The following is a 15,592-nucleotide window of genomic DNA, read 5'->3' as shown; positions in this document are numbered from 1 at the left end:
ACGCTTACCGATTGTTCTTTGGCACAAAAAGCGACACGGCTAGCGACAGGAGCTGCCATCCCTGGATGAACGTGTAGACCGGCGGGTTCGATTTGCAGTCGATCGGAGGAACCGGCGGTGCCTACAGTTGATATTCGGGATGTGTGCATTAATTGACAATTGGTATCATTAGTAGAAAAGAAGAAACCGAAAAGTTCCGAATGATTTCCAAACAATAAATCGAAAGGTGAATATGGGCGAATGAGTGAATTATGGTTAGTACTTTTCCCAACAAACTTCAATACAGAAAACAAACATGATTCGATTAGTAAAGCTACTGATTGGAGCGCATTTTGATTTAGCTAGAATAAAAATGTGAGTTTTAAAAATGGAAAATTTTGTTAGCAGCAGTTGCTTGAACAGAAAACCAAACAACAAAATTGCACCATGTTAGAAAAATAAAACCAAAATGGATGACACGGATGAAACAAAGAGCAAACCAAAAAATAAAACTCGAAAAAAGAAAAAATAAAAAATAAAACATTACAATTCCTACCTGAATGGAAGTTGGTGAGCTCCCATTCGCTTGAGCACTATTGCCCTGTAGCGTATCGCAAGTAAACAAACTCTGGGTGGCGCACAACAGCAATTGCTATTGTTGCAATTTTGGGTTTATTTTTTAATAATTTGCAGATTGGTATTTTAAGGTTATGGCAAGCGGTTGGTCGGTGGAGAGAAAGAGAAAGAAAAGAAACATGGTTGGCAAAAATTGGGTTCCATTAGTGAGAGATCGGTTGGTTCTAGAATAATTGATTTTATTTAAGAGAAACACTGGGCTATTGCAGATTGCTTTTCACTTTTTTTTTTTCGGTTGTTGGATTCTATCTATTGGTATGATGAAAATTTTACATGAATGGAAGTAACTCAAAAGAAGGATAGATTGCTTGGTACACGGCTTCTATATGACTAGGTAAAAAACACAAAAAAAAAAACATTGTTGCTATGGTAACAAAAATGTGATTCAACAAAGCATGCTGAAGTTTAAAAAAAAAAAACAAATCAAAGAACACTTTGATTGCACGGGCTTGAAAATTTCATTGACCGCCAACTGACAGCCGTCAATTGGCGATCCAATCAATATCAGAGAGAGCTTAAATCACGCTCCGCGATGATGAATTTACACTACACACACAAAAAATCGCTCGATCTAAAATTAGCACTACTGCGGCAATGAGATCTCCGATCGCAAGTGTCAATTGATCATCTGATGAACGATTGATGTGGAAAGCACTTTGAGATTTAAGATGCAGGATGTTGGTTGGGGGCCGTTAAAATCGTTTTTCTCACTTTCTCACGTTTTACGACTTTATTTTGGTGGCGCCGCGTATTCAAGGAGAACGACGAGACCCGATTCCGGTTGAATGAGAGAAGCTTGTAAACAAACAATTTCGAAATATGAAAAATAAAAACAGAAATCGTAAATAAGAGATTTTAAAACTAAAAGGTTTGAAGCCGAAACGAAAAGTAATTGAAGGAAAGGAAAAAAAAAGTTGAAGCATGTAAGCGTTGTAGAACAGTGGTAAAGTTCAGAGGAAACAGTAAAAGAGTGCCAAAAGCGACACAAGGTGGTTAGATTGCATGCAGGTGCGGTCACATCTAGTATATGATATCGAAATCCTGGACACCTACTCGTGTACTTGGTATTGTGGTATGATTAGCTCGGTTTTGTTATATTTTTTTTTAGTTCTCAGGAGGGGAATCGCTAATATTTAGATTTTTTTTGTGGCAAACAATATTCTAAGAGTGGGACGGGAAATCGGAGTTTGTTGGATTTTGATTTTGAATTTTGATTAGTGGGTTGTCAAAATGTTTGATGCTCGAGGTTGACAAAAAAAGGTGGGATTTGTCGAGCCAATCATATTTGGACTAATGTATACTTCATGGATCGAACATTTTGAACAAATTATGCAATTAGATGACCTATTGTCATGGCATGGGTTTGAATTTGAGAGCTACATAAAACGGTTGATAAATTCGTGCCAATTTGTGTTAAACAGCCAATCATTCGTGTTGACATTTGGAATGAGGATGACTAACTGAAATGTAAACAATCGTTAGTGAACTAAAAAAAACGGAAACAGTTACTATGGTTAAACTGGTAAACATAAAAAGGGGGAATCTAGGGAACTAATTAAATTGTAAAAAAGTATAGAATATCAAAGAGAAGAAGCACGCTGACGCACGCGTTCCCCTCGTATTCTTTCAACTGCAACTTACACGAGCCGGTATGCCCAGTTTCTTGTTTACCTGGACACCTACACCCAGTTTCTGGCCGGTATGGCGGGATGTTTGCTTAATCAGGGTACAGATCAACTCCGACTGCAGTTCCACCATGTCCAGACACAGTTGGAGGGCATTTTGCGCCAGGACCACGTGGTAATCAATGCCCGGCTGATTGACCGCCACCGACATGAACAGTTGGCAGCTCTACAGCGAACGGAGGGACAGTTGATTATCAATTTGTCAAGGTTTATATAAAGGTGTCAAGCAAACTAACCTTGAAGAGCTTGATGGCTTCCGCCTGTAACGTTTCGGAATGTAGTGAAGTCAAGGGTGAGGTTATGTTGTCCTTCGTGTGGAGCAATATCGGATGCCGCCAGAGAACGCAATCTGTGAATATACAGGTAGCTTTAAATAATACTCCTTTATTCTATCATCGATATCCTACTTGGATCGCCGTCAGTTTCCATCAGCTTCTGGATGAGCTGTTCGTACTGAGTACCGGCATTCGGTCCACCACCGGAGACCACCGTCAGGTGATACAACCAATTGTCCCGCTCTTGCTTTCCCGGTAGGATCAGATAGGTAGGGCCCTGCAGAAAAATACAAATCACAACTGCCTCATCCGAATCACGGTTAGTAAGAGAAAGATAGACCTACCACTCCCTGCTGCTGTGGATAGATGGCAACGGTCAGCCGTGCTTGAGTGTGAGCTGTGTCTTCACGTTCCTCCGAATCCGAGTCCGACACGTGCTCGACTTCCTCGACGCGAGCATCTCTCATGTTTATCTGACCAAGTGGATTCTAAAATCGAAAAAAATAAACAATCTTTCAAACCTTTCCAAAAAAAATAATCTATAATCCTTACCGTTTCGCCTGGGGCCTTAAAGTACAGGAACATCTTCCCCAGCAGCACACACCAGCACTTCTTCGCGTGACCGTTCTTCACCTTGGTAACCCATCCCTGCACCGTCGGCTTCTGGTCGTCCCTGCTGAGCAGGAGCTTCGTCGCGTTCCGCCTCTGGACATTCTGCAGCACCCGGATCCAGTCATCCATCGTCGCGTTGGAATCGGCCGTCAAGTAGTACACCTTCTTGCCCGTATCGATCTCGAACGTGGAAGCGCCCTCCGCTCGGTTTATCCGGCATGCCTCGTCCAGCGCGATCGTTCCCTGAGGTTTCCGGTTCACATCGTGCTGACTTTTCCAGTACGTCAGCTGGCCGTTCTTCAGCACAAACCATCGTTTGCGCCACGTCTTCAACTTGCCGCCCAGCTTCGCCAGGTGACCAACCTAATCAAATTCAAAGGGGGGGAGAAACGTCAACATCAAGATCACTACAAAAAGGTGTGCCGGTGGGCGGACCTTTTCCAGCGTTTCCATCTTCTTCGGCGAATCGGCGTAGGACGTCCGCATCAGCAGCGAGGGCATCGACGCGTCCATACAGGTCGTATCCACGGCCGACACTGCGTCCGGTGGTATCGCGTAATCATCGGACAGCCCTGATTCAAAGGACATTTCTGAAATTACTACAATCGATGGTGGTGGTGCGTGGTGGGAAATGACAATGGCGACCGAAAAAGTCGAAACGTGTGAAGGTGTGAAATTTTGGTTTTGTGTAGGAATTTAATCAGGATCAGGGTAGGAATGTTACGCGATTTGAGCGATTGAGTGGCAGAATTTTGTGGAGATGAAAACAAAGAGAAAAATCAAAATTAATTTTCGTTGACAGTCAATCTTCGGCACAGTACGGTCGAATCACTCTGCGAAATGAATGGAATCCCAGCGCTTAAACCAAGGTTGCTATAAGATGGTAGGATCAACGTGATACCGGCAGCGGAAGCATACAATTTTGAGGTTAATGCGTAGCGAAAAGGGTTAAGTTTTTCTTTTTGAGGATAGATGGGTTAGTGTGAGTGAGTTCTTAAGCCAATGTTAGCGTAAAATAAGCGATCATAGAAACTAGCGAAACGGGTTGGGGTGGTGGTGTTACCTCGTGCTTTGTTCTTTGGACTTTCGGACCCGCTGCGTTTGGCGGGACTCAGACTAGAGGAGGTTTTGAGACTTTTCGAAGGACTAGACGCACTGCCCGAGGTGCTCGTCTCGGTGTTGTCCGTGCTGGTCGAGTTGTGCGAATTGTGGGTGGACGTGGCACATGTCATGATGGCACCATGATCCTCACCGTCGCTGCTGTCGTCGCTGGAATCGCCGGTAAATGGCATCGATCGGATCTGGGAAGCACGCTGCAAAATCGAGAAGGTCAATCATCTGCGTGGGGGTATTCCATCTTAAGCCAACTTACCCCTTTAACGGTGGCGTAAACCGGTACACTAATATCACAGTATCCACCGGACACGGTTTGCGAACGGGAGTTCATCCCGATGCTGGACGTCATACCGGACCCAGACTCCTGGTCCTGAGATTCATTCTCATCTCCTGCTAGGCCATCGTTGGCCACCTATCGAAAAACATCCAAATCAATTTGGTTCAATCAATCAAGAAATCTTTACCACTAACCTGATAGATTTTGGCTTCCCAGCTGGGAAACCGGTGCAGCGGAGGCGTTGGGGGCCGCGGGGTTCCCAGTTCGGCCACCGAGTCCGAGGTGGTCGTACTGGAGCCCCCACTTGGAAGTCCCTTCAGCCAGGTGGGTGCCTTCTCGCGCGAAGGCGTATAGATCTCCGCGTAGTCATGCGCGGCGTCCACATCCGAATTGGGACTCGTCTGGTGGCCCGGAACGAGGGGTATTAGGGTAAGGCCGTCGACGGCGGCCGCTAAGTCTCTAGCTAATTCCTGAGGTTCCATCGAGAGGTTCCTTCGGTGATGATGTACGGTGGTGGACGCCAACAGGGAGCGATGCTCCGGCGGATCCAGCGATTCGCTTCGCCGTCGACCGCTGCGTCGTTTGTAGTCTTGTACGTCTAAGCTTAAACTAGATCTAACTGGTTGCTGTATACTATGTCTACTGCTTTGGGTTGCGATGTGGTTCCTTAACAACTCTAACTGTTGATTGCACTTGATATTCTGCTCACGCAGCAGTTGGTTCTGCTCCTCGAGTTCCCGCAATTTGTTGGTGACCCACTCTTTGATTTTCGCTGCCTTGGCACCGACCTGACGGGCGTCCTGGAGTCGCAGCTGTTTCTGTTCTTCGACGGCCGACTCGAGCTGCGTGATTTTCACCTTCTCGACTGGAGCTTTGGCGTTGGTGCTTCCTTGTGCACCACCACCACTACTGCCGCTGCTTCCGGCTGGCCCAGTTATGCTCTGTGGCTTGGGCCAGTCACACAGTCGTTGCTCCATGGCCCGGACCTACGGTAAGAAGAGAAGCGAAACGGAAAAATCCAACGGTTAGTTCAATCTTGCCAAACCAAAACAAAAGAAAGACGAGGAGAAATTTTCAGCATTCTCGTTTCCTCGGGGCAATTAAAACTTGTTCCTGCTCACACACTGTTTTCCCCGTACGGATGAACTTTTTCTTCAAAGCAGAATCTTACTAAGGTATTGGATAGGAAGATGTGCGACCACAATGGCTTTGAGGGGGGAGATAGAAGATTTGTTATTGATTAGTCTAAAAAGTTTTTCAATTATGAAAGGGAGTGAGAATTTCCCGGGAGGCATATTTGACGCAAGATTGTAGCATACTGCTGCTCTTAAGCTGCCATCGTTGAAGGCGCATTGTTTGTGGCAGATTTTTAAATAACTAGTTTCGTTTAACATACTTATAATATGCACTCAACGTTGCTAGGGGAAACTTAACTGAAATCTTCCTGATCAACGTGCCATTTTGGGAGATTACCTGAGAGACGACTTTTGATTTTTTGAACAGTTTAAGATCTTCAGATCTTCATCTTGAAAAATAGACCAGAGAACTTTATCGGAGATCTTTCAAATAATTCACATCATAATATATGTTCAACTAGCCATCTTGGAAGACGATCTGGGCTTTGGAGGCGAACCAGCCCAAGGCTGAAAGCCTCCCTAATAAAGATAAATAATAATAATAATAAGACGATCTGGAGACGTCATTTAAAAGTTTGAACAGTTGAAGATCTTCGGAGCAATATTTGATCAACCAGAAGTCTTGAAAACATATTCAGATGACTCAATTGAATGTTTCGACCAGCTTCTTAATTGAATGTTTCAAATACTTCCTGACGGCTGGTTATCTTGGAAGAAAATCTGAGAGGCGTCATTTCATGCTGTGAACACTTCCAGATTTTTAGAATAATATTTGATTATCCTGAAGTCTTGAAAACAATTCAGAGGGCATAATTGCTATCTTAGAGTATTACAGGCCAAATAGAAAAAAATAAATAAATTTCAGACTAGACCGCTTCCGATTTCCATGAAACTTTGGATAGGAGGGACGGGGGTAAAATTCCCATGCTAAAGAAGATCTCCGTTTAATGTACAAAGTGAATCGATATTTAACTGCAAAGCCATCTAAATGTTGTATTAGGCTATTGGCAAGATATTACACTTGATATTGCGATATTCACACGTGTAAAGTTGAAGCTGAAAGATGAATCGAGGCAAAAATGGTTCCGTTGCACTTCGTTTTCTTAGAAAGAGAAGGTATAATAATGCTATCTCTTTTTTCTCTTCGCTAATGGCAGACACGAAGCGACTGCTGCCACTCGTTATGGCGGTTTCGGTTGCGTTCGGGTGATAACGCAAACATTATGAAACTCAATCTCACCACAGTTTGGTCAGATTTGCAGCTGGTGAGTTTTGATAGCATGATATTACGAGCTGCGATATCGATTGATTTTTGACGTACACCGAAAAAAGTTTTCATATAGTTTCCATTGGGAACGCACATGATATTTTTCCAATAACAAAATTAATGATTTTTATCTGAAATTCACATAACATTCATATGATCACATGAATTCTTTGTGATAAATCACATAAATTTCATTGGACACATAAGGTTCATGTGATTTTGTAGTGCGATTCCCAATTATGAGATCACATGAAAGTTATGTGAAATTCTAATGGATATTTTCCATTGGAAATGTGATTTATTTTTTGAGTGTAGGGCTACGTATTTAATTTCTATACTGGGGGTCACATTAAAAAAAATCAAAATTCACACATGTAACGAAAAATCCCAAACATGGACGCAAAGATAGAGCGCAAATCGAACAAACGACACATTGCGCATGCTCACATGAGCGAGCTCATTGCTCGGTTGATCGCTCACCATTTCACCAATGAAAGGAAGGGTTGAGGAAAGCAGCAATAATAAAAACGCTTGTCAAATCGTTTTCTTCGTCATTTGCTTTCGAGCAACGGACGGATAAGCGTAGGACATGACGTATGAGTGGAACTGCACGCATCGCACTAATACGAAGACTATTTTCAGTTTTGAATGAAGTACTTCATTCAAAAATGCACAAAAACTTTTGTAAACATACTTTGTAAGGTCCTTTGCACGTGAACCAAAGTAAGCCCACGCAAACCAATACCACTTTCGGAAAGGTGAGAGTTTCCCCTACCCGTCGATGATGTTTGCGTAGGCGTACTTCGGTTCGCGTGCAAAAGACCTTACAAAGTTTGTTTACAAAAGCTTTTGTGTCGTTATCAAATGTTACGCCTGAATTAATTTGAGTGTTACTGTGGGGGGAGAAAAGTCGAAACCTACCTTTAATAAAATATGTTGAAAAACTTCGAATATTTATTATAATACGTATATTGAGTAGTACTTGAGTTTTCCTCTCACATACAATGATTGAAAAAATAATAATAAAAAGTTGATTTGAGAAATAGAAGTATTTTAAAATTTCAATCATATAGGGGAAATCGATGTAATGTCGGCCTAAATGCCCCTAATTTGGGCCCATACATAAATTCAGGCATAACATTTGATAACGGCACAAAAGCATTTGTAAACAAACTTTCTAAGGCCCTTTACTCGTGAACCAAAGTAGGCCCACGCAAACCAACAACATCATCGGATAGGGGCAACTATCACATTTCCGAAAGTGTATTGGTTTGCGTGGGCGTACTTTATTTCGCGTGTAAAGGGCCTTAGAAAGTTTGCTTTTGTGCCGTTATCAAATGTTATGCCTGAATTCAGCAATCGACTTAATATAAAATAGCGACCAAAAATATCCATTAGTACCGTCCCAATGACGCAAAATTGATAAATAGCAGATTTTTAGCTATGGGCCCAATCTTAGATCCATAGGTCAACATTAGAGCCATTTCCCCTACCTATCCGTGCAAAATTTTGAAATCTGCATCAACAAGCCATTTCTCCGAGTTGGCGGGAAGTCTATACAGTGGGACAAAATATGCATACTGATTTCATGCAAAGGCAGCATACATTTAGGCTTAATCTATGTTCTTCCTGTATTGTGTGTCAATGGTACACGCCTGATGAGTATGCTTTCCACACTACAGTTCACAGGGCGCATTATGCCCCACTTAAAGTAACGAATAGTAGGTAAGAAGGGCATAGTGAACAGGTGGGGCATAGTGAGCAGCCCGTGCATCAGCTTGGACTTCCGGCCGTTCGGAACAAATTGGTTCGTGGTAGGATCAATATCATAATGATATTGAACCTACTACCAGTTGATTTGTTTCATGCAGCTGGAGATCCAGAGCCAAACTGCGGGATGCTCACTATGCCCCTCCTCCCCCTATTGTTGAAAATAACTACAATTTTTCTCATAAACATACCAGTTGATACATGGGTCATTCCAGCTCAACTGGGTTCACAATCGATGTCACCGATTTGAACCAAATTTGGCCAAAACGCTTATTTTGGCATTCTGAACAAACGCCTTTTTTGACTTTGCTCTGAAGTGCCTAGGTCCTTTTGGGCTACAAGCATGGATTTTCGAGGATTTTAAAAATTTCAACATTTAGAAGAGATTACTCCACAGCCAAATAAGCTATTCGTGATCTTAGAACGTCAATTTGAAGGTTTTTTATTGTAAATTTTTATAGGTGTTCTTAAATTTTGTTTTGGTTATAGTAACTACAGTAAACAGGCTGATTACCGGCAGGTATCAAAATTGTCAAAAAATGGCCTATTTTCACCATGGGCGGGATTTTTTATTTCTTAATATTTTGAGCTCAAATTTGCACCACACTTTGGAAAACTCTTCTACTTGATGTGTTTCTAAGGGCAAAGGATTTAGAAAAATAGTTATTGAGATATGACCAGATGAGTGAGTGGTCTCTTCTAAATTTTGAATTTCTAAAAATCTCGAAAATCCATGGTTGTAGCCCAGAAGGATCAAGGCACTAACTAGCATTATGGTCAAGTTTAGTTCAAATCGGTGACATCGACCACAACTTTTAAAAATTCTGTACCCACTTGAGCTGGAATGACGACCCACATTCAAAGTGTTTTTTTTTATTTTACTTCATACGCGAAGTGTGCGATTTTCAGAGTTGGTTGGAAATGCTATCTAACATGAAGCTTTAGGGTGATAATTTATTAGCTGGAGAATGGTCTTAGAAGAGGGTAGGCAGATTGTTCCGTTAGAGTACGGCAGTATGAAAATTGAAAATGAGCAACAGTGCAAGTCAAACGCACACTCTTTGGATAACCCGTACGATGTACGCGGAGATTTGGAGTATGTCTTCAAATCTACCGGCAAAAAGTGTGCGCTTGACTTTGCTCAAATACTGCAGCGGCTGTGGAATAGTTCTAGCGATGATTCATCACTACCTAAAGCCCCACGTTGCCAAAACCATTTCCAGTCGATGGTGTGTTATAATGCAATTCTTCTTCACCCAACTATTGTGTTGCTCCTCTCGTCATGACCAACGTAGTTATCTTTCATACTGCCGTACTCTAGCGGAACAATCTGCCTACCCTCTTCTAAGACCATTCTCTAGCTAATAAATTATCACACTAAAGCTTCATGTTAGATAGCATTTCCAACCAACTCGAGCCGAAAGATGAAGGATGTACCTAACAACTTGCATCAATCAAATCGTTAATTTGGGTAGCGTTTAGAGATCTGTTTCATGAAATAACTTTTCTTGCGGGGTTTTCTGCCATATAAGTTTTTCAATTTTATAAATTTCAAATTACTTTATTAAATAGGTGTTAGCTTCCATTCACAAAGTACGTTTAAAGTGCAACGTATGCCAGAAATTTTTCGCCATCATGTCAACTAGCAGCTGAAATCTCGCGTAACATTTGAAAACGGCCTATGATCATAATGTAAGTAAATCGTCTTTTGATACCAGTCTATAACACCGCTAAACAGCTATCATACGTATAGGAATGTTCCGCATTATTGATAAAAATCATATAAAATAACTTCATCAGTGCCGCATTGATGAAGTCAGCAAGTAGAAGACAAAATACGCGTATCTGTCAAAAGATAAGGAATAGGAATAGATAACGGAATTTAAAGGAAATAAACCAACACACTCAAAGCTCTTCAAAAAGGGATTCCGTTAAGAGGTCCGACAAATTTGAAGGATTCAAAATAACTTGCTTTTCAAAACGGCCTATCAACGAAAATTTTCGAATTATTCACAGGCCCTCATGCTAAAACAGCCTAACATACCATTGGGTTCCTCCATTGATAAAGTCAAGTGTAAATTTTCAAATCAAAGCTAGACCCTACTGCTTGAGTCAGGGACGATGATTTGTTTTGAATGTATTTGACGTTAAGAAAAGGCTTAGAAAAGAGCCTACAATTTCTGATGCCAAGCACAACGGCTTAACAAAAAGGGCCTAACCATTGAAAGATTCACAAAAAGGCGCAGTATTTATAAAATTAAATTGTTATGGATTTTCATGTATTTTTGAAAACTTTTCGCACAATTTGGATTTAATAAAGTTTAAAAAAAAGTATAGTTTGGATGCTGTGTACTGAGATACAGTTACTATTGTTATTGTGAACAATGTGTTCGGTTCCTTAGTGCAAATAATTTAAGGGGCGATTGAAGATCATATTTGAAGTAAAAATTGTTCTACGCATATGATCTAATCTCAAAGATTACTGAGTTATTGAAATTTTTCTGTTTTGGTCTATGCTTGCCATAAATTGGCTCTAACTCGAAAACTATGCAATTTAGCACAAAAAACTTGCCTCCATTGGACAGCTTGGTAAATTTCCTACTTAATAGTGTAATTTCTACTTCAAGTAAGCTACATTCAGACACATTTTAGGGGTAAACGAGTCTAAAACTTATGTTTTCCTACGGGTTTTCTCTTATTATTTTAAAAAAGTACGTAATAAAGTGAATTGTTTGGTCTAATCAAAAGATGCCTCTTAATGCGCTCTACAACCTCTCTTTTTGACACCAATTTTCTATCTTGTTTAGTTTTGTCGTAATTTCGTACTAAACACATCATGTTGGGTCGTTAATTGACGGTTGCGTAAAACACGAATTCAACCCCACCGTGCGTTGCTGTTGACGTCTGTTTGCAGCGCGCATAGCACACTTGATCGCCACGTGGAGTGACGGTCTGATAAGTGCGATAAATGAGACCAAGAAGAAAGAACAAAACAGAAACTTACACCTTGCAGAAAACAAACATGTATATTATTCTCCAGAAGAGCTGGCGGATATTCAACATTGGTGTTTCAAAAGGACGGAGCCCCACCTTATTCCACATTTTCTGAACGCCAACTATCGGGAACCGTCGATCGGGCGGAATGGGCCGATTGCTTTGCCCCCGAGGAGTCCGGATTTGACATCCCATTTGAAATAATAAGAGAAAACCCGTAGGAAAACACAAGTGTGAGACTTGTTTATCCCTAAAATGTGTCTAAATGCAGCTTACTTAAAGTAAAAATGACACTATTAAGTAGGAAATTTATCAACCTGTCCAATGGAGGCAAGAGTTTTTCGCTAAATGGCATAGTTTTCGAGTTAGAGCCAATTTATAACAAACATAGACCAAAACAGAAAAAAAGTTCAATAACTCAGTAATCTTTGAGATTTGATCAAATGCGTAACAATTTTTTACTTCAAATTTGAACTACTATCGCCCCTTAAATTATTTGCACTAAGGAACCGAACACCCTGTAAATTAATTAAATAGTGGCGGAAAAGTTTACAATTATTTTCTGGTTTGCTTACATTTAGGACATATGCCCTTTTCAAATGTTACGCGATAAATATAAGGGGGTGCATTTTGCTCGCTGTGTGAATTTTATTCCCATTTTCCCTAGTTGTTTGTTATGCTGAATCATTCAAATTTTTGCTAACATTCTTCCATTTTGAATCTCATAAAAACTTCAAAACGGCATATGAGCAATTCCAGGCCAAATAGTAAAAGGAATTTGCCAGAAAATTCCAATTTGCATGGAGCTTTACCTTTATGTTTGTTATGGGCAAACATTCAAAAATGGCGTGTTTGGCATTGTTCAGTAAATTGACGAAGACGTCACTTCTGATCGAAATGACGTCTTGGACAAAGTTGTAGAGTACACGGTTTATTTTTTGACGTAGGACTACGTCTTTAATTTCTATATTGGGGTCACATTAAAAAAATTAAAATTCAGACATGTAACGAAAAATCCCAAACACGGACGCAACGATAGAGCGTAAATCGAACACACGACACATTTCCCTTTCTCACATGAGCGAGCTCAATGCTCGGTTAACCGCTCACAATTTCACCAATAAAAGGAAGAAAGGAGAAAAGCAGCGGTAATAAAAACGCTTGCCATATCGTTTTCTTCGTCATTTGCTTTCGAGCAACGGACGGATAAGCGTCGGACACGACGTCCGAGTGGAACAGCACGCAATACGAAGACGACGACGAGGACGACGAAAACACCCACATCGACCGGAAGAAAGGATTCCCACAATAGGCAGCATGACTAGGCCGCCGTCATTAGGTCGACATTGACTATTGCACTGGTGTGGCCACCATTTGAAAAACAACCGGCCATTTTCAGGGCCATACATTCAAAAACGGAAAGAGTTAAGAACTAAATGATCAACATAAAGGGTGATACGGTCAAAATTTGGTCAATATCAACTTGACGTATTTCTTTCAATTTTGCATTTAAAAAACCTGAACACCCCTCATTTTGAAGGTGTGTGTGTGTAGAATGTTGCTCCTATTTTGATTTTGGAATTCACTCTTCAGTTGTCAAAATGCCGTCCAAGCAAGAAGAGCAGCGTATCAAAATTTTGATCGCGCATCGCGAAAATCCGAGCTACTCGCACGCAAAGTTGGCAAAATCGCTAAAAGTTGCCAAATCAACCGTTACAAATGTAATTAAAGTGTTTGGGGAACGTTTGTCGACAGCCAGGAAGTCTGGATCGGGGGGAAATCGAATACCGGAAGCCGCTGAGACGACAAAGAGAGTTGCCGGTAGTTTCAAGTGAAACCCTAACCTCTCTCTCCGAGATGCCGCAAATAAGCTGGGTGTATCGTCTACAACCGTGCATCGAGCCAAAAAACGAGCCGGACTATTGACTTACAAGAAGGTAGTGACTCCAAATCGCGATGATAAACAAAATACGACGGCCAAAGCGCGATCCCGGAGGCTGTACACGACGATGCTGACGAAGTTTGACTGCGTGGTAATGGACGACGAAACCTACGTCAAAGCCGACTACAAGCAGCTTCCGGGACAGGAGTTTTATACGGCAAAAGGAAGGGGAAAGGTAGCAGATGTTTTCAAGCACATGAAACTGTCAAAGTTCGCAAAGAAATATCTGGTTTGGCAAGCCATCTGTACCTGTGGCTTGAAAAGCAGCATTTTCATAGCTTCCGGGACTGTCAACCAAGAAATTTACGTGAAAGAGTGTTTGAATAAACGTCTGCTGCCTTTCCTGAAGGAAACACGGTTGTTCCGTACTGTTTTGGCCGGATTTGGCATCTTGCCATTACGGTAAAAAGGCCATGGAGTGGTACGCCGCCAACAACGTGCAGGTGGTTCCCAAGGACAAGAACCCTCCCAACACGCCAGAGCTCCGCCCAATTGAGAAATACTGGGCTATTGTCAAGCGGAACCTAAAGAAGACCAAAAAAACTGCTAAGGGCGAGCAGCAGTTCAAGGCAAACTGGCTTTCTGCGGCGAAGAAGGTGGACAAGGTGGCTGTACAAAATCTGATGGCAGGGGTCAAGCGTAAGGCCCGGCAATTCGGATTTGGAAAAGCGGAAGCCTAACTGAATATTTTTCCTGAATTTTATACTAATTGAACTTGAAAAAGAAATTTAATTTGATTTTTTAAATAAACGATTTCACCGATTTATACGCGTTTTCCCTTGACCAAATTTTGACCGTATCACCCTTTATTTGTTCCATCCACTAGCGGTCCTACGTCAAGCTTCCGTTCGTGCCTCTAGACACATACCCTTCTACTGTTTTTAGATAATTTAAGTGAGAATTCCAAAAAGAGTTAAATACTCAAATATCTCAAAATATCCTTTTTCAATCTTTATAAGGCCGGAACAAATCACAAGTTTTTCTTTTGTCACTCGGGGCTCGCACCAGTCAAGGGGGGGGGGGGGAAGGATAAAAAAAAAACCATTTGAAATTCGTTTTACATTATATCTAAACCGTATATTTCAAACGCTAAAATTTTTCTTAGCCTTCGCTTTGGCCTTATATTCTTCTAATGCCACAAATGTTGACTTTATTATGTGTAACACTCGAGTTATCAACAAGACATTTCGCGCATAAGTTTTTGTATCCTTTCAATAATGTAGATGAATAGGATCAAAGCAATTGATTTTTGGGTATTGATAAATACCGGATAAACCATCAAGTGGAATACCACAAACGTAACAGTTCTTATGAAAAAAAAAACGTTCTGTTTTCGATACTTCCTCCCTGAATCTAACTAGACGTATGGATTTAGGAAGGTCTATTCAACAAAATCCAAGCGTAATATTTAGAGGAAGGAGCCAAAATCCATCTTGGTTGAACATAAAAACCAAATTTTAACAAAAATACGTAGTTTTGTCAATTTAAACCTGGCTTTGTATGTGTCAAAATCCAACTTAGCAGAAAAGGAAAACAACAAAAAACCTTTTCGAATTACAAACCCGGTTCAACCTTCACGTATGGATTCAGCAAGGTCCATTCTAAAAAATCCAAGGCTATTTTTCAAAGATATGAGATTTGGCAGAAACGAAAAACCAAATTTTTATGAGAATACGTAAAATTCGGTAAAATCCACTCCGAAATTCAACTTGGCTAAACAAGAAACCCAAATTTCTATGAAAATACGTTCTGTTGAGAATTCAAACCCAGTTTTCTAAAAAAATGTGCATGCTTCAAAAAATTTACCATCACGTATTGATTCAGCAAAGTTCGTTCTATAAAATTCAAGTCTGTTTTCAAGGATCGGAGCCGAAATTCAACTTGGCAGAACAGAAAATCAAAG

General features: G+C 41.0%; 2 protein-coding genes across 14 annotated transcripts in view; both read right to left on the bottom strand.

Annotated features, from left to right (window-relative positions):
- Nucleotides 1-5,733, bottom strand: part of norpA (no receptor potential A) — a 180,611-nt gene extending 174,878 nt beyond the window's left edge. Inside the window, exon 1 of the mRNA XM_065239435.1 lies at nt 5,720-5,733. The gene's annotated coding sequence lies outside the window, so the exon portion shown is untranslated. The remainder of the gene's footprint in view (nt 1-5,719) is intronic.
- Nucleotides 1-15,592, bottom strand: part of LOC135717368 (uncharacterized protein CG43867) — a 546,523-nt gene that overhangs the window by 8,118 nt on the left and 522,813 nt on the right. For 5 of the 13 annotated variants that reach the window (XM_065239411.1, XM_065239421.1, XM_065239424.1 and 2 more), the window contains 11 exons: nt 4,775-5,566; nt 4,560-4,715; nt 4,251-4,500; nt 3,623-3,786; nt 3,128-3,550; nt 2,920-3,063; nt 2,708-2,852; nt 2,537-2,649; nt 2,257-2,466; nt 536-631; nt 9-121 (listed from right to left, as the gene is read on the bottom strand). In XM_065239411.1, the coding sequence (XP_065095483.1) occupies nt 9-121; nt 536-631; nt 2,257-2,466; nt 2,537-2,649; nt 2,708-2,852; nt 2,920-3,063; nt 3,128-3,550; nt 3,623-3,786; nt 4,251-4,500; nt 4,560-4,715; nt 4,775-5,566 (2,606 nt within the window). The remainder of the gene's footprint in view (nt 1-8; nt 122-535; nt 632-2,256; nt 2,467-2,536; nt 2,650-2,707; nt 2,853-2,919; nt 3,064-3,127; nt 3,551-3,622; nt 3,787-4,250; nt 4,501-4,559; nt 4,716-4,774; nt 5,567-15,592) is intronic. The other 8 variants (XM_065239414.1, XM_065239412.1, XM_065239413.1 and 5 more) reach the window with 8 other exon arrangements.

Source organism: Ochlerotatus camptorhynchus, unplaced genomic scaffold, assembly GCF_037179485.1.
Source record: "Ochlerotatus camptorhynchus isolate MF236.1 unplaced genomic scaffold, CSIRO-AGI_Acam_v1.1 ptg000055l, whole genome shotgun sequence".
Lineage (NCBI taxonomy): Eukaryota > Metazoa > Arthropoda > Insecta > Diptera > Culicidae > Ochlerotatus > Ochlerotatus camptorhynchus.
This window is presented reverse-complemented; position numbering and strand designations above follow the sequence as displayed.